Source organism: Asterias rubens, chromosome 11 (genome assembly GCF_902459465.1).
Source record: "Asterias rubens chromosome 11, eAstRub1.3, whole genome shotgun sequence".
Taxonomy (NCBI): Eukaryota; Metazoa; Echinodermata; class Asteroidea; order Forcipulatida; family Asteriidae; genus Asterias; species Asterias rubens.
This window is the reverse complement of record NC_047072.1, coordinates 1,391,947-1,411,648: the sequence shown is the minus strand read 5'-3', so window position 1 is coordinate 1,411,648 and position 19,702 is coordinate 1,391,947. Positions and strand designations below refer to the sequence as shown.

General features: G+C 38.1%; 1 protein-coding gene and 2 non-coding genes across 3 annotated transcripts; all 3 read right to left on the bottom strand.

Moving 5' to 3' along the window:
• Positions 1–4,247: 4,247 nt before the first annotated feature.
• Positions 4,248–19,011, bottom strand: LOC117296611 (organic cation transporter protein-like). The gene is made up of 10 exons (XM_033779631.1): positions 18,495–19,011; positions 13,682–13,828; positions 13,085–13,196; positions 12,268–12,436; positions 10,441–10,585; positions 9,171–9,271; positions 8,253–8,467; positions 7,040–7,148; positions 5,497–5,709; positions 4,248–4,377 (listed from the first exon to the last, which is right to left on the bottom strand). Exons 1-10 carry the CDS (start codon positions 18,858–18,860, stop codon positions 4,248–4,250), a joined length of 1,707 nt encoding a protein of 568 aa, XP_033635522.1. The 5' UTR covers positions 18,861–19,011.
• Positions 14,645–14,717, bottom strand: Trnah-gug. The gene has a single exon. It is a non-coding gene; the product is annotated as a tRNA-His (tRNA).
• On the bottom strand, positions 14,957–15,029 carry Trnah-gug. Its single transcript has one exon. It is a non-coding gene; the product is annotated as a tRNA-His (tRNA).
• Positions 19,012–19,702: the final 691 nt, after the last annotated feature.

The following is a 19,702-nucleotide window of genomic DNA, read 5'->3' as shown; positions in this document are numbered from 1 at the left end:
TTACAGAGGGAAACCCCAGTCAATCACGTGGGGTCTGAACAATCAATCCACACGATTCAAACCTTCATCCCTAGATTTAAACTGGAGTGCACTAATAGTTCCACATGCTAAAGTGTTCACCTTAGTTTGTATTTGTGAATTATTCATGTTTGGAGCATTATTGAAGGGTTCCAACAGCCGGTGTGGACGTTTTTGTTATTGTCATTTATGAGGTAGCGACTATTATAGTGCAACTTTTGACATTGCAAACAATTAATTTTTAGCTCCCCATTTAATTGTTTACATCTGATTTCATAAATATACAAGTCATAAAAAAAGTTAATTATTATCTTCGCAAGCATATCAATCTGAAAAGTACAAATCAGTACTTGCAGTAAGTGAGATAATTATGTCAAACAACAGTACAAGATGAAATTTGAATTATCTCCTGTTTGTAGAACGGAGACCTAATTATAATTTTTCGTTCATTTTGATTTGCCATCATGACATCATTAGATGTCAGGTCACGCGGATTCAATGCTTATAGGTAACCAAAGATATATCTCCTGAACCACGTGTCATCGAATCGTAATGTTTGCTCTTTCTTGTAGCTCTTTGGTCGAACACTTACCCTGCATGTGCAAAAGTTGCTGTATCTGTAAAAACAAATTCCTACGATATGGGTGAAGAGCTAAGCTATTTCTTGATTCCTTACGTTTTCTGGCGTCTTGTTCAAAGATAATTTCGACAAGCGTAATTACACCGATCGAATTCAAAACTTAAGGAGTTTCGAAGCGGCTTGGATTAGTGCACCACTGCATGCAATTTCCTCACTTAAAACGCATGAAAACGGCTTTGATCTGTACCCATAATTTCTCATACATACAGATTTTGGAATCGGCTCGGAAGTGCGCCCACCGTTTTCCATACTTAACAGCTTTTTGGAAGCGTATGGGATGAGCACGCACCGCTTCTCCATGCTTACTTACAATGCCTCGAACATTTTCTGGAAACAGTTTTCTGATTATGCATCCACTTTGTTATTCAGTATGTTGACTATCGCTTGAAATGTGCGACGGCCGTTTCATATAATGCTTGAGCAGCACTTAAAACAAGACATCAAATTGTTCTTTGCACTGATGACATGTCCCCTATACAGCTTATTAATAATACAATGGTCGCTTAGAAACGCAATATGTTTTTTATTCGTCATTGTCGAAAGAACCATAAACAAGAAGACACTTGTGTAGAAAAGGAGTAATAAAATATCAATTTAAGATGTGGTGCGCAACCCTGGTAGAGGGAAACCCCAAACAATCACGTAGGGTCTGAACAACCAATCTACACGATGCAAGGCTTCGCCCCTAGATTTTAACTGGAGTCCACATCAGTAAAGGTCACATGGTAATTTGTGCACTTTAGTTTGTACTGGTGAATTATTCATGTTAGGAGCATAATAAGTAATCAAGGGTTCCAACAGCCGGTGGATGTTTTGTTGTCATTAATTTTTGAGCTAGCAAATTAACTATTAGTGCAACTTTTGAAATTACAAACAATAATAGCTCTCCATTAAATTGTTAGATGTTCGGGCAACAGAGCTTTGTTATTATTTTTGCGTTGTTTTCCTATTTGTTTCTGTATAATTCCTCTCCGCATAAATTTTGTTGTACACACTGGGTTTTGCATTTTTTTTTCTGATTTCAAAGCCCTTCCCTGCCGTAGATGCCTTTAAGTTTTATTACAAAATACGTTTTCAGACTGTCACCAAAACGATTACCTACTTGAAAATAGTATTTGAACAAAATAATAGATAAGTAAGTAAATAATAATAATAATGTAATAAATAACCACATAAATAGATAGCTGAAAAGATAGGCCCCCTACCCGGTAAGTCAAACAACATTAAGCTTAAAAAACAAAACTTTAAGAAATAATGAGTAGTAAAATAATGTTATTAAGCTTTAAAGATAGTACTTTTTTAAGAAACAAATAATAGAAAGTATAATTACTCGAGAAACAAAATTAACTTAATAAATTTTAAACAATAATTAGAATGAATAAAGGAGTATTTAAGAGGCTCTTGAACAAGTTCGCTTATAAATGCAAACGTAAGTTCATTAAATTTCGTTTAAAACAGAGGAAATAATAATAATAATAATAATAATAATAATAACAATAAGAACTAGACATTAAGTGTTTGTGAACAAACACAAATGTTGATTATGTGTTAAAATTACCAAGGATTCTATAACTGAAAACAAGTTTGAAAAATACTGTACAGTGTCTTGAGTTACAGTGCCACTTCATGGGGTCACGGTAACCTAAGGCTAATCTCTAACGCCCAAGGAGTCTGTAACTGAAAAAAGTTAGAAAATCGGTTGTGCAGTTCTTGAGATATGGTGCCACTTCTGGTTGACCCGGAAGTAGAGGTCAACTTGGGGTCATGGATTTTCAAAGTTTATTTTTAATGCCTTAGGAGGATAAAACTGAACAAAAAGGATTGAAAATCGGTTGTATAGTACTTGGCGTATGGTCCCACTTCCGGTTCACCCGGACGTAGAGGCCAACATGGGGTCACGGGTTTTCACAGTCAATATTAATGTCAAGGAGTCTGTAAGTGAAAACAAATTGAAAATCGGTTGAGTAGTTCTTGAGATATGGTCCCACTTCCGGTTGACCCGGCAGTAGAGGTCAAATTGAGGTCACGGTTTTTCAAAATTTTTCTCCTATCCCCAAGGAGTCTTATAAGTACAAACAGTCGACATTATTAAAGAAGAATGTCGTCTTCCTGTGATAATTAATCTTGTGAAGTTGACATCCCAAAAGTAGGATTTCTTTTGTTGAAAGGATTTTACTTGTATACGTTTTGTTAACTAGTATTACATTTCCAATAATATTTATAATATTCATGGTCATAAACTACGTTAAACTAAAATAATGGACGAAACAAAATGTCCCACGTAAAACTCCATAAGGTTTGGAACATAATGGTCCCGCAAGTTCAAATACGCGCGAGACTTGCTTAGTCTACACAGAAGGTAATAAATAATTTTTTACAAGCAAATGCAATCGTACAATAATAAAAAACAAAAACTAAAAATCAATGCAAAACACATGTAGGGGATTGAGGGGCCCATAAAAAGCAAACCTTAACGAGTACGGACCCCCCCCCCCCTTTTTTCTAACGAAGAAAGCAATGTAAGCAATTCTATTTAGTGGGTGTAATCTTATGTAGCGGCAAAGCAATTCAAAATTACAGGAAGAACAAACACAAAAACAGTTAGCGTAAAATAAAACTTAACCATATATTTAAATGAAACAGATAAACAAAATACCCAACACCATAATAAAACATAAAAGGGAACACTAGTTGATTGATAAAAATAAATACTAGAGAAAATGGGCCCCACAACTCTTGCTGGGAAAAAAACCATGTCGAAATATACCATTGTTATCCATTAGAGACGTTTTGTATATAGTCACTTTGGTTGGGGAGCGAGGAATCTAGCAAAAACACACAAAAATCCCATGGCTGGGACATCAGTTTATACACCAGACAAATCTATTATATGGATATTCTTTTGAATATTTTATTTTGTGCATATGGTCCGTGATTCATGGTCCGTTGAATATAAGTGGGCGGTTGTATCAACAACAGACTTTTATCCTTTTGATCACCATCAGCCCCATGTATAATAAACTTCAACGGCTGACGATTGCACTTTTGGTATTGTCATTGTTAAACTCCGGTTCCATTGTGTGCTGTCTGTTACCCTCCTCACATAGATTTTCTTGTGAATAGTAGCTGTGTATGATTCATGGTTCGCTGAATAATGTGACAATAACAAACTTTTATCATTTTGAACTGAATGCTTGATTTATTATCTAGAGGTAAATGCTTGAGGCCAGTAAGAGTGTTGTGCACGTATTCCATGTAGTTTTTGTCGGAAACCGTTCGCTAACAGCCATTTATGTTACCCTTTGAAATAAAATCAGAAAATTTATAAGTTTGCTTGTTGCATAAAGTTAAAGTGAAGATGATGCCTGAATTGATTTTTACGATCAGAGTTGGACTCTAGACTGACGTGTTGGACTCCTTGAACACTCCAAGTGGTTCAATAGGTAGTGCAATTCCAATACTTATGCTGATGTTCTCATGATGTCAGCATCAACAGGAAGTTCCAACAACTTTGTCCCCTTGTACAATTAAATATGCAAATATGGGTCACGTGGTTAATTAATTACGATTTTAAATTTTTGAATTAAGACTACACGTTGAGCATCTTCATCTCTGATCCTGTTGGATCGTCTTTCTCATCTTTAACGTCTTCATCTTCGATCTGTTCAAACTTCTTTCCACATCCTGGAAACGCGACCATTTGGCGAAAAGTCATATTCCTAAAATAAAAAAATCATAAAACAACAAAAAATAGTTTTTGTATAGCGCATTTCACAATCACCATCATTGCACTTTCTTTTATACATTAAATCCCTGGTTTATGATTATATTATATATATTTAGCTATTTACTTGTATTTATACCTTTATTGTTTTATGATCATATTATTTGATGGATCTTATTTTTGAGATTTTAATCATTTAGCTTTTTGAAAGCGCCTGGGAGCATTTTTAATGGATTTGGTGCTAAATAAATGTTTTTTAAAATATTATTATTATTTTTATTATTATTTATTGGACCAATAACATCCCTTTATCATGCTGCCTCCATCCTGGTCTTGTTCCTCGTATCGAATAACAACAATGAATGCTAACAATATTTTTGCAAACATGAACCAGGCTATTCTGTTCTTCGAGCTTCGGTTTGGTAACATTGATATCAATGGGAGAAATTCAAGATGATCGCAGGCAGGGCTGACACTCACACTGACCCAAGACGGATCAGACCCCACGGAATCCATAACCGGGTTGGCATCGGAAGTTCCTTATTTGTTTGGCAGCATATTGCGCGGCAGCACCACCCATTCCCATGGTGCTATGTACAAGGAGTAGGTCTCATAATTCTAAGGTAGCCACAGATACCTTGCGGGAAATACTGTATGTTAAAGGCAGTGGACACGTTTGGTAATTGTCAAAACAATAGCCTTCACAGTTGGTGTATTTCAACATATGCATACAATAACAAACCTGAGAAAGTTTGAGCTCAATCGGTCATCGAACTTGCGAGATAATAATGAAAGAAAAAAAACACCCTTGTCACACGAAGTTGTATGCGTTTAGATGCTTGATTTCGAGACCTCAAGTTCTAAATCTGAGGTCTCGAAATCAAATTCGTGGAAAATTGCTTCTTTCTCCAAAACTATGGCACTTAAGAGGGAGCCGTTTCTCACAATGTTTTATACCATCAATCTATCCCCATTACTTGTCACCAAGAAAGGTTTTATGCTAATAATTATTTTGAGTAATTACCAATAGTGTCCACTGCTTTTAAAGCGCCTTGAGCGTCACCGAGTGACGGAAATGCGCGCTTTATAAGAAGCCACTTTAACTTTTACTCACTTGCCAAACGCTTCCGCCTCCTCCATGGTTTGAGGTAGCTTTGCTCCCAGTGTATCGGGCAGTAGAAGCGTGGAGACACCAGCCAGCAGAGCAAAACTTCCAAATACAAGGAACGGAAACTGGAAGAAAGTGACGTCACCAAGATAGAGGACATACGGGGAAGCAATGGAGCCTATACGGGATACGAAGGAGCCCATTCCTACGCCTACATTCCTGGTGGTACGACAAAACGGAGAACATGAACTACAGATGCATCAGTTTGACCATATCAAGCATTAAAGGGATGCTGCAGTGAATACAAATAAAACAGTTAATTTTGCTGTCATTTATTTCTGATATATGTATTGAACATCAATAACATGTGTTTTGTTTATTCCCGACATATCGGACTTGAGTAATTAGCGAATAAGTCATGCCCCCCCCCCCTTTGTGGATTGTTACCGCCCCCTACCATCGACGTCACGTCGGGAATTCAAACATTATCGTCGGCAAAAAGAGTCTGGTCCCTAACTACACGCGCCTACGTACCAGGCCACACAGTTCACACGTCTCTATATGCACACAGCCAGGGGGCCCGACGGCTCGGGTTACCGACATGACGTCACGTTTATGCAAATGAAGGCTCCCTTTTAGGGGCGGGGTGGGTTATTCTAATCTCTTGAAAACCATTTTTTAAATACTTCCGCATTTAATAAAAAAATAAAATAATAAAAAACAGGTTTAAAAAGTCATGTTTAATCGTTTAAATGAATAAAAAAAAAAACACTGCAGCCACCCTTTAAAGCCACTAGACACTATTGATAATTCTCAAAGACCAATCTGCTCACTTGGTGTATCTCAACAGATTATGCATAAAATAACAAACCTGTGAACATTTGAGCTCAATGGGTCGTCGAAGTTGCGAGATAATAATGAAAGAAAAAAAAACACACTTGTCACAGGGAGTAGTGTGCTTTCAGATGCTTGATTTTGAGACCTCAAAATCATTCTGAGGTCTCGAAATCAAATTTCTGGAAAATGGCTTTTTTTTTCGAAAACTACGTCACTTCAGAGGGAGCTGTTTTCTCACAATGTTTTATATGCTATCTGCCTCTGCCCATTACTCGTCACCAAGAAAGGTTTTATGCTAATAATTATTTTTAGTGATTACTAATAGTGCCCACTGCCTTTAAAGGGAAGGTACACGTTTAGTAACTACTCAAAACAAGTATTAACTTAAAAACTGACTTCGTAACGAGCATTGGAGAGCTGTTGATAATATAACGAAGTAACGTAGTTTTTGAGAAAGAGGTAATTTCTCACTAAAATAACAAAAGACTTCTAGCTGGAAACCTGTTATTCTTATCTGAAAGCACACAAATTCGTCCGACAAGGGTGTTTTTTCTTTCATCATTTTCTCGCAACTTCGATGACCAATTGAGCCCAAAATTTCACAGGCTTGTTATTTTATGGTTATGATGGGATACACCAAGTGAGAAGACTGGTCTTTGAAAATTACCAAACGTGTACCCTCCCTTTAAACTTATAGACATTTTCATTTTACCTGACGGGCGTCGGGAAGAGTTCTATAGTGAAGAGGTAGACAATCGCATACGACCCTGAGATGCACAACTTGCCGATCATTGCGATAACTAATACTAAAGTGGCCGAATCTACGGAGAAAAACACAACTAATTTAAAGATCGGGTGATGTTGGGAAACACAATGATTGGAAAATCAGTAAAAACTTCTGCCCTGCAGCCGAGGGCACCCTACTCCGATCAATGACGTATTGTTTGCAACATTCTATATTATGAGCGTTCGTTTAGCTTCCCTGGGTTGACCCGGTCTTCCCCGGTACATTTGAATAGCTTTGACGGGCTCACCCGGGTCAGCCCCAGTGCCCCCTGCTTGTGGAATGTGTCACTTGGGGGGTGACCTGAGTTGCATGCCGTCACCACGAGAGGGCGAGTGTGATCGTTCGTTTAGCTCTTGTCAGGGGCTCATCCGAGTGAGCACCGCGGGGTAGACCCAGGGAAGCTAAACGAACGCACCCACAATACTAAGCCTTTCTATTGCAAAGTCACACACCCGAGTTTTTGTCAACCGAGGTTGGTAAACTATGGAAAGTCAAATGCAAATCGAAAACGAATAGTCATAGTTTGTATAGAAATGTTACATAAATAAAAAAAAAATATGTTTACACTTTTTGGAAACTAACGAATCAACACATTATAAAAGAAATTTTAGCTAATTTAATCTTTACAGAAAATGTTGAATTTTGTCACAATTTTGTTTTAAAGCCATTGGACACTTTCGGTAAACAGTATTGTCCAAAGGCCAACACTTCGTGTATTACAACTTATACATAATAACAAACCTGTGAAAATTTACGCTCAATTGGTCATCGGAGTCGGGAGAAAATAACGGGAAAACCCACCCTTGTTTGTTTAAAATAAACCCGTAATTCTCGACATCGAGAATTGGAAATTGTTTTAATGTTTTCTCAAAAAGTAATGCATTTCATGGAATAATAATATTTCAAGAGAAGTCTTTCACCATTACCTTTTGTAAACCCTGCAAGTTATTTGTAAATCTGTGATTCTTTTTTTCTGTTCCGAAAGTGTATAATGGCTTTTACACGATTGGTTGTTTTGCAATGGAAAGGTCTATAACAAAACGAATAATATTGACATCCTTTATTTAGGTTTTTACATGCCTATAGTGTAGGCCCTTCATGTATGTAATAGGTCGACATGGAAGTTTACAACACTCACCAGTTGGTATGGCCATCGCGCAGAGCAATGACACGCCTCCTGTCGTCATGAATATGCAAATCAGCCACTTCCGTCCGGTTCTATCCAATAGCAGCTGGCATACAATATAGGCGGGAATTTCGACGGCACCGGCGAGAAAGAACGCCAAGTACGGATCTTTGCCGAGATCCTCCGAGAAAAAGGAAAGACCGTAGTAAACAAGATTGTTGCTCAACCTGCAAGTAAAAGGAGAAAATTGTAGTAATATTAAAGGCAGTTGACACTTTTGGTAATTTCTCAAAAAATCCATTATTAGCATACCTTACTTGGTAACGAGTAATGGGGAGAGGTTGGTATTATAAAACATTGGGAGAAACGGCTCCCTCTGAAGTGACGTACTTTTCGAGAAAGAAGTTATTTTTCCACGAACTTGATTCGAGACCTCAGAATTAGATTATGAGGTCTCGAAATCAAGCATCTGAAGGCACACAACTTCGTGTGACAAGGATGTTTTTTCTTTCAATATTATCTCGCAACTTCGACGACCAATTGAGCTTAAATTGTCAGAGGCTGGTTATTTTATGCTTATGTTGAGGTACACCAAGCGAGAAGACTGGTCTTTAACAACTACCAATAGTGACCAGTGTCTTTATCAAGGGGCAAAAATACCTTACCATAGACCCCTTGCAATAGGCCGCAATTTCTGATAAAACGTGCAGGCGTAGGTTTTCATTGGCTGATAGCTGTTCGCAGTGCGTAATGTGTGCACTTTTCATTGGTCTACATCAAAGATGACGTCATGTGCAATACATCATAGTTGGGCGCTTTGTGCAATCAAAAGAATTTGCCATGAAATGAATTAAGAGAAGTTTTTGAAAGCTCAAAGAGTATAATATAATGGTCTACATAAATAATTGTGTGTGTGTTTTAAGAGCTCACCAAATGAAATAAATGATGAGAGTTTTCTTCCTCATGTTAGGATATCTCATCAGATCAATGAAGGTATACGTCTTCACCGTCTTGGTTTCCATTCCAACGATCTGAAATTAATAGTAGATTTAACACTAGACACGATTGGTAATTGTTATAAAGACCAGTCTTCCCACTTGGTGTCGTATCTCAACATATGCATAAAATAACAAACCTGTGAAAATTTGAGCTCGATTGGTCATCAAAGTTGCGAGAAAAAAAACCTTCTCACACGAAGTTGCGTGCTTTCAGATGCTTGATTTCGTGACCATAAATTCTAAATCTGAGGTCTCGATATCAAATTCGTGGAAAATTACTTCTTTCTCGAAAACTTCAGAGGGAGTTGTTTCACACAATGTTTTATACTATCAACAGCTCCCCATTACTCGTATTCAAGAAAGGTTTCATGCTAATAATTATTTTGAGTAATTACCAATAAGTAATTGCCTTTAAGAATCTTGAAATTTATTATTATTATTATAATTAGTATATATTCGGCCAGTTCTCAGGGAAGTCCCCAAACCTACATTATAATTCTGTATGTTCTAGCAATGCAAGAGGTTGTTGGTTCGACTCCAACCCGAGTGATTTGCCTGCTGTGTTTTATTTTACAAAACCCAAGAAAGTACTGAGTATGCAGTGCTCGATACACCTCAGTGTTATGCAAAACTAACATCTTTTAAAACAAAACAGCAATATACCAACAATATAGGAATTTAACAAAATACCCTTTAAAGGAACATTGCAGAATTGGTTTTTGTCAACAAAACAGTTGCTGGCAGTGTAAGCACTTTATTTAATCCACCATACATAAACCGACAAACCTGTATAAGTTTGAGATCGATCGGCCATCTTCGTCACGAGAGAATAGCGAAAACCGATTACAAATTAATTTTGCATTACATCGATGTCAAAATAAAAATGAATAAAACGCTCACTAAGCGATAAACCCCAAACGCGAGATTAGATTATTAGATTATTTATTCTTCATCAAAATGAAATTTCAGACAGAAATATTTCAAGGGATGTTTTCTGCTATCATCATCATCATTAGACCGTGTAAGTTTGAAATAAATCTGTGATCTTTACGTTTTTTGTTTCTTACCAATTCTTTAACGTTCCTTCAATTAACGCATATCAAAGTATGACCTTACCATTATAAGTAAGCTATATTTTAAGGTTCTCGGCATCGTCAAACAGAAAAATTACTTGACAAGATAAAGGATATTGGAGTGTTTACCTTTTCTCCAGTTTGTGAAGAGTAGTCGCGAAACACACTTTCTGGTATCTTCACTTTGTTTATTTTTGCCGCCTTTCTGACGATCTTCTCTACTTCTGCCGTCTTGCCTTTAGATAACAACCATCTTGGAGACTCTGGAACGATACTGAAATGCAATACAAGAATAAACAAACTAAAAAAACACACGCCAAAAACATCAACAACAACGTAGTGCATTCGACTACCTAGCGCTGTTAAAGGCACTGGACATTTTTAGGAACTGTCAAAGGCAACCTCGGTAGTCTAGTTGGTAAGACACTGCTCTAGAATTGCAAGGGTCGTGGGTTCGAATCCCACCCGAGTAACATGCCTGTGATATTTTTTCACAGGACTCGGGAAAGTACTGAGTATACAGTGCTAACACACATCGGTGTATGGGTAAAAACCAAAATTAATATTCTTTATCCCCGATGCAAATTTAACATCTATTATATCGTTGCGGTATCCGCTGCCAAAGACATAGGATTCGAACTGCCTCTAGCTGCCGGGCAACCTCGGTAGTCTAGTTGGTAAGACACTGCTCTAGAATTGCAAGGGTCGTGGGTTCGAATCCCACCCGAGTAACATGCCTGTGATATTTTTTCACAGGACTCGGGAAAGTACTGAGTATACAGTGCTAACACACATCGGTGTATGGGTAAAAACCAAAATTAATAACAGTCTTTTCACTCGGTGTATCTTAAAGGCAGTGGACACTATTGGTAATTAGTCAAACTAATTGTTAGCATAAAACCTTTCTAGTTGACGGGGAGAGGTGATGGTATAAAACATTGTGAGAAACGGCTCCCTCTGAAGTGCCATAGTTTTGGAGAAAGGAGTAATTTTCCATGAATTTGATTTCGAGACCTCAGATTTAGAACTTGAGGTCTCGAAATCAACCATCTAAACGCACACAACCTCGTGTGACAAGGGTGTTTTTTCTTCCATCTCGCAAGTTCGATGACCGATTGAGCTCAAGTTTTCACAGGTTTGTTATTTTATGCATATGTTGAGATACACCGACTGTGAAGGCTAGTCTTTGACAATTACCAATAGTGTCCACTGCCTTTAACATAAATGCGTAACAAACCTGTGACAATATGAGCTGAATTGGTCGTCGGAGTGGCGAGAAAACAATGGAAGAAAAACACCCTTGACGCACATGTTGTGTGCTTTCAGTTTCTTGAATTGAAGACCCCAGCTGAGGCGTCTCATTTTAGTGAAAATTACATCTTTCTCAAACACTACGTAACTTTAGAGGGAGCCGGATCTTATACCAAGTAAGTTTTTATGCTTATTATTATTTTGAGTTTTTACCAATAATTTCCAGTGCCTCTGAATAAGTGAGGCTTTTTTGGGGGGTAGCAGTCACGTTTCAAGGAAGCTTGTAACATTTTACCTTGTTGCGAGGCATGTTATCACTGCAATATATAGACCATGTGAACTTTGTTTACAATAAGTGCTGTGACCCTGTACATTCTTTGGCTAGTCTGGCAGGCAAGAGACTGCACTAGTATTATGGGAAAGTTGTTATTTTGTGTCATATTTTCCACATAAATCCAAGAGTTATAATAGTAAAAGCTGGACAAGTTTTGAGATGTGCCCCCTTTCATCATATTAAAATTTGATAAGAATTGGGCAGTGCAATCTCTATAAAATATAAGATTTTATGTTTTCTTCCATTAGGCTGTGTACAAATCGTGCGTGCAGGAAGTCCAGGCTCGGTGGCTCCTTTGTTAACCTGTCATGTCACAGGTCACATCGTCTATACATTCTCTCTGCAGTTCATAATCATACCGGCAAACTTACAAATAATAAGCCAGGAATATAATCGGTGGGATGGATATCGCCAACTCGATGGTGTGCCAATCCCGCAGTCTCCACGCTATCAACGCCATAGACATGTACCCAATGGTGTAGAAGTAATCGATTATTATTCCTGCAGTGGCTCGCTGGCTCTTGCCTACCATCTCGGTGGCTGGAAAAGAGAATAGCACACCAAGCATTAAGAACAGCAGAGAGGAGAATACACAGAGACGTAGTCTCGAGCCAAGTCTCTCCAGACATGTTGTTATGCTCTTGCTAGCTCCAAACCACAGTCTTCTCACTTGGTGTGTCTCAACATAAGCATAAAATAACAAACCTGTGAAAATTTGATCTCAATTGATTGTCGCAGTTGCGAGATAATAATGAAAGAAAAAAAAACATCCTTGTCACACGAAGTTGTGTGCTTTCAGATGCTTGATTTCAAGACCTCCAAATCTAACATGTCTCGAAATCAAATTCGGGGAAAATTACTTCTTTCTCGAAAACTAACGTTACTTCAGAGGTAGCCGTTTCTCGCAATGTTCTATACTTTTAACAGCGCCCATTAATTACCAAGTAATTTTCTATTCTAATAATTATTTTGAGTAGTTACCAGTTGTGTCCACTGCCTTTAAGGTGGGAATTTATTTTCCTCTTCAAACAGTTTAGATTGTAGGGTGGAGGAAATTATGCAACAGGTACGGAGTTCAAAGAGACGCAGTGGGTGGAATTAAGTTTTCAGATAATGCCAAACATGGCAATTCGCTCCCCTTTCGCAATTCGCGTGAAGTGTGCTAACCGGGCTTTACAAAACATTCACCTATTACTATGGCAACAACAAATGTTCCAGATGCAGAGACACCGAGCAGGAATTGCATGACACAGAAAAGGGCGAAGTGGGTGACGAACGACGCCCCAATTCCGGCAGCAACCTGGGGAACAATAACACAAAATGATACTTTAGAGGTACATCGCAAGCTGCAAAATTTCACCAAAAACGCCCTGGACACTACTGGTATAGCTACTCAAAATAATTGTTTGAATAAAAAACTTACTGGGTAATGAGCACATTTTCTTTTCTTTCATTATTATCTCGCAACTTCGACGACCAGTTGAGCTCAATTTTCACATGTTTGTTATTTTATGCATGTTGAGATACACCGAGTGAGCAGACTGGTCTTTGGCAATTACCAGTAGTGTCCAGGGGTGGATTTCACAAAGAGTTAGGACTAGTCTTATCTCGAGTTAGGACCAGTTACTCGTCCTAACTTAGGACTATCCATGCAATTTGTATATCTCACATGACTAGTCCTAAGTTAGGACTAGTCCTAACTCTTTGTGAAACCGACCCCCTGGTTCTTTAAGAAGTTACCAACATTGATCCACCCCTGCACTCAACAGAGAGTCTCACACTTACCAGGAGAATGATTGCCAGTGTGAACGACTTCTTCCGTCCAGCAAAGTCAGCGAATTGGCCAAAGATTAAGGACCCCGTCATCTTACCGATGAGGACAAGTGTCTTAGATAACTGCCTCTTTACCTTGTTTTCACACACTAAGTCCCACTACAACAGAAAAGGAAAATAATTTGTACTACAACTAATAATTACCGTATTTATAACGCCCTTTTTGCCAAAGGATACAAAGGACTAGGCGAAGTTTTAGATAAAAGACCTAATGCCTAGCACCATGTAATGGTTTACAAGGTGCTGTGGCGCAATATCCTGCCAATCCAGCCAGGAACAGCGGGGTGAACCCCTTCTCTTTTCGATAAGTGCACTGGGTTCTTTAACATGGAGTTTACACAACACATCGGACCAACAGATTTACGTCACATCTGAAGGACGAAGCAATGGTCAAGTGTCTCGCTTAAAGGAACACGTTGCCTTGGATCGGTCGAGTTGGTCTTTGAAAAGCGTCCCGTAACCGTTTGTTATAAAATAGATATGGTTAGAAAGATGTTGTCAAAGTAGAATACAATGATCAACACAAAAATATGCCTCGAAATTGCGGGGTTTTCATTTTACCTCGTCGACAAACACGGTCGGCCATTTATGGGAGTCAAAACTTTGACTCCCATAAATGGCCGACCGTGTTCGTTCGAGACGTAAAATGAAAACCGTGCAATTTTGAGTGATACTTGTGTGGATCATTATATTCTACTTTTAAAACATCTTTCTAACCATATGCATTGCATAACAAACGGTTTCAAACGCTTTTCATAGACCAACTCGACCGATCCAAGGCAACGTGTTCCTTTAAGGACACAGGTGTCACGGCTGGGGATTCAGAAGTCAGAATCAGAAGTCAGAAGCTTTGTGATTTATATTGAAAAAGAAAATGTTAAGGAAAAATATGATATTTGGGGTTGCACAAAGAATTGACTAGAGTGGGATTCGAACCAACGACCTCCGGATTCACGTGCCGGCGCTCTACCGACTGAGCTATCTAGCCCTATATTGGCGGTTTCCCTATTTTGTCAATATTTTTGTTCGGGGGTGCCAGTCAGAAGCCATACAACCGTTAACTGCCGTGTAGCCAGGGATCACACCCAAATTACGATACAACCTGGGAAGCGGCAGCTAGGGGATCACCTTAAGGGGATGCGATTTTTTGTTTCAGATATCAATATAAACCACAAGGGAAACCGACTGGGTAAATTTGTAAATGATTTTTGGGGTTGAACAAAGAACTGACTAGAGTGGGATTCGAACCAACGACCTCCGGATTCACGTGCCGGCGCTCTACCGACTGAGCTATCTAGCCCTATATTGGCGGTGTCCCTATTTTGTCAATATCTTTGTTCGGGGGTGCCAGTCAGAAGCCTTGCAACCGTGAAGTGCCATGTAGCCAGGGATCACACCCAAATTAAGATACAACCTGGGAAGCGGCAGCTAGGGGATCACCTTAAGGGGATGCGATTTTTTGTTTCAGATATCAATATAAACCACAAGGGAAACCGACTGGGTAAATTTGTAAATGATTTTTGGGGTTGAACAAAGAACTGACTAGAGTGGGATTCGAACCAACGACCTCCGGATTAACGTATAATACTTAACAAATCTAAAAACAAAAAATATGTGAAAAAGGACTGCAGTTGTTGATTGTGTGAACTATTTTTAAAAGGGATTGTTTTCGAAGTAGTATGGTTTAGACAGATTAATTTTACCCAAAACATTTGAATGTGTTATCAATTTCTGTACTTCGGTAAAACGTACACACAGAGACAGATATTGACATTAGTATGATAATTTAAAAAAAAATCAGAGGTTAATCGAACTTTATGACAACAATTAGTAACCTATTGATAGCATAGCTAGATTAGGGTCTGCGAAATATGTTTTCAACAAATTTAATAATAACATGGCGTGTCATGGCCTAGCGGTTAAGAGCACCGGATTCAAGCTCTGGTGTTTGATCAGCAGAGTGCTATGGCGCATACAGTAGCCACAGCCACAGCCAGGAACACCGGGGCGAACCCCTACTCTTTTCGATAAGTTCACTTGGTTCTTTTACATGCGTTACATAACACATGGGACCAACGGGTTAACGTCCCATCCGAAGGACGAAGCAATGGTGAAGTGTCTTGCTTAAGGACACAAGTGACACGGCTGGGGATTCGAACCCACACTCTGCTGGTCAGAAACACAAGAGTTGGAATTCGGTGCTCTTAACATGTCATATTTCCAGGTCAAATTGAAGAAGAACAAGGAGCCATTCCAACATGATTTGTTTTGTCCACATACTGCATCTCTTTGGAACTCCTTGCCTGGTGCATGTTTCCATCCATCCTACAATTTAGACTGATTTAAATAAAGGCACTGGGTTTGATTTCACAAAGGTAGTCCTAACTTAAGACTAGTCCTAGGCAATGCTAAGAGATAGGACCAGTCCTAAGTTAAGATGGGTTACTGGTCCTAACTTAGGACCAGTCCTATCTCTTAGCATTGCCTATGACTAGTCCTAAGTTATTATTATTGAACATTTATTTCATCGTTGTCCATTCTTCTTACAATACATAGATTAACATTACATTCAGTTACACAATAACATGTTTATAAATAATAGATTAATAACAATTAGGACAACAATTAGGTTCAGGTGAAGCCGTGACTTTTGTTCCTTAACCTATGGACAGACGAACACAAAAATAACAGCACCAGCACATATTGTACAAACAATAGACTTGACAGGCAAACACAACAACGGCTAATGTAAGGTGTGTTGAAAGATAACATAACCTAGGCAATGCAGAAACAGTCACAATCTATAAATATCCATCAAGTAGTTGCTTTTTTCAAATTTCTTGTAAAGACAGGTAGAGTAATTGATTTTTTAATTGAGTTACTCAGACCATTCCATAACCGAACTCCACGCTGAACAAAACTCTTTTGGTATAATGATGTTCTTTGGCGGGAAACAAACAAATTTGTCTTTGCAGTACTTCGAGTATTATATGAATGAACTTTTGAAGTTAAAGTGAAAAATGAACTAAAACAGCTTGGTAATGCGTTGGCCATAAATTTATACATAACTTTACCCAAATTAAGATGATAAAGGTCGATGATTTGTAGTATTTTAAGATTGAAAAATAATGGAGCTGTGTGTTCGCGAAAACCAGCATTGGAAATTATGCGAACAGCTCTCTTTTGCAATGTAAGAAGTTTATTGCATTGTGACAAGGAACCACCCCATGTAAGAATTGAGTAATTTAGATACGGCAGAACTAAAGAGTTATAAAGTGTTAGTAAAATATAACCGGGTACGAATTTCCTTAGACGATTAATTATACCAATATTTTTAGCTATTTTACTAGTAACTTCACTAATATGATTTCTCCAGGATAAATGTTCATCAATTTCTAAACCAAGAAATTTAGTGTGTTCCAATTTGTTAAGCCCACACCGTCCAAAACTAGAGGAACAGACTGATTATATCTTTTCTGTGCTGTACAGAATATTATATAATTACATTTCAACAAATTAATACATAACTTATTAGCTTTAAGCCAAGTACTTATTTTTACAAGCTCAATAGTTAAATAATTGACAGCTACGTTAACATTTTTGTGGCTGTAAACTAAACTTGTATCATCAGCAAAAAGACAAAATGATATAATGTCAGAGGTGTTGCATATGTCGTTGACATAGATAATAAATAACAAAGGTCCTAAAATAGAGCCTTGAGGCATTCCACATGTAATAGGTTTCTCTAATGAAGTAGCAGAGTTATATGAGACTGATTGTTTCCTATTTGATAAACCACTCCAGAGCTATACCACGGACTCCACAGTGCTCTAATTTATGTATCAAAATGTTATGGTTAACCGTGTCGAAGGCCTTAGAAAGATCCAGAAATATGCCAATAGAAATGTTTCCGTCCTCAATGCCTTCGAGCAGTTTGTTTGTTAAACAGGATGTTGCTAACTCTGTAGAGCGATTTTTTCCGAAAACCAAACTGAGATTCAGAGAGAAGTTTATGCTTAGATATAAAGCCTATTAGTCTTGCATACATTAGTTTTTCAAAGGTCTTCGAGAATGTCGATAGAACTGATATGGGCCGATAGTTCCCGATAACATTCCTATCACCACCTTTATGAATTGGAGTAACTTGAGCTATTTTAAGACCACCTTTGTTAGCACTACCTTTGTGAAATCCACCCCTGGACACTTTTGGTAGTTGCCAAATACCAGTAGTCTCACTTGGTGTTTCTCATGTGACAAACCTGTGAAAGTTTGGAATCAATTGGTTGTAGAATTATGACAGTAATGAGAAAAATGACAGAAAAAACACCCCACTCATATCGCACAAGTTGTGAGATTTCAGATGCCTTGAATTAGAGACCTCAGCTGAGGTAAATTCAAATAATGAGTGAGAAATTACTTCTTTCTCAAAAACTACGTACTTCAGAGGGAGCCATTTCTCCCAATGTTTTATGCTATCAACAGCTCTCCATTGCTCGTTACCAAGTAATTTTTATGGTAAATGTTATTTTGAGTAATGACCAATAGTGAACAGTGCCTTTAAGAGGAATACCATTGCTACCTTCAGCTCCCCTGATATTTTCATAATCAATAATAATTGTTCATCTTGTATAACCCCATACTAAGAGTGGCCTCGTTTTGGGCGAACTTGCATGACAAAAAGTAATTAATAAATAAATAAAATAAAAGTAAAAACATGGAAAGACCCCTTGTTCTGATCATGCTTGACCCAATTAAGGAAGCTCACCTCAGAAACGGCAGTTTTAGTGTACGAAGTCGAATCATACACCCATTCATCGCATGGAATAGTCTCCCGTGGTTCGTCCGGACTACACTCCACACCACCGGGGCCGATGGAAATGTTGTACCGTCTACAGCTGTCCCAGCTCCCGTCATCTTTCCTCGGCACCGCGCACGACATCAAAGCCTCCTGGGAGGTATTGTAGGTGTACCCATCGTAGAGGCTACAATGATGGTCTGGTGAGGCACTAAGGAAGGTATTACCGAGGCTATGCCAGGCACATGGGATGGCCAGGAGGCATAGAGTGAAATAAACCACCTTCTGGTATCTACCAAAATCGCCTAAGTATTTCAGAGCTTCGTCGAAATGCATGGTGACTTCTAAGTTAGTTACGAGCTGTATATAGCCTATGTATGAACTGAGTGCAGACAGGAAGATCTCACCATGAACACACAGCTGCGAAATGGGGCTTGTATTGTGGCGTACAGAAACTAAGAACCATAGTTTAGTCTACGAGAAATTGTCGGAATGAATGTGATCATGTCGACTGAACGCACTAAGGACAAAGGGCAACACAACGGGACAATGGGCAGCACTAAAATGACGCCCTGGGCTTTTTGTTGTACACACTGAATTTTTTGCATTCCTTTTTGTAAAAAACTGATTTCAAAGCGCTTCCCAGTCGTAGTGGCCTCTAAGTTTTATTACAAAATACCTATTTTCAGACCGTCACCCAAAACGATTACCTACTGAAAAATAGTATTTGAACAAAATAACAGATAAGTAAGTAGATAATACTAATGTAATAAATAACCACATAAATAGATAGGTGAAAAGAGATACCCGATAAGTCAAACAAACATTAAGTTTAAAAAATAAAACTTAATAATAATAAAACTTAATAATAATAAGAAGTAAATAGTAGTAAAATATTATGTTTTATGTTAAATAATTATGTAATAAATAACCACATAAATAGATAGGTGAAAATAGATACCCGATAAGTCAAACAAATATTACGTTTCGAAGAAACACATGACGTCAGAAGGTATACACCTTATCAATGGCGGATTGTTTTCCGTGCACAACCTTAAATACAAGCCTTTAAATTTATTCAATCTAAAAACATCTTTTAAAGGCAGTGGACACTATTGGTAATTGTCAAAGACTAGCCTTCATAGTTGGTGTATCTCAACATATGCATAAAATCACAA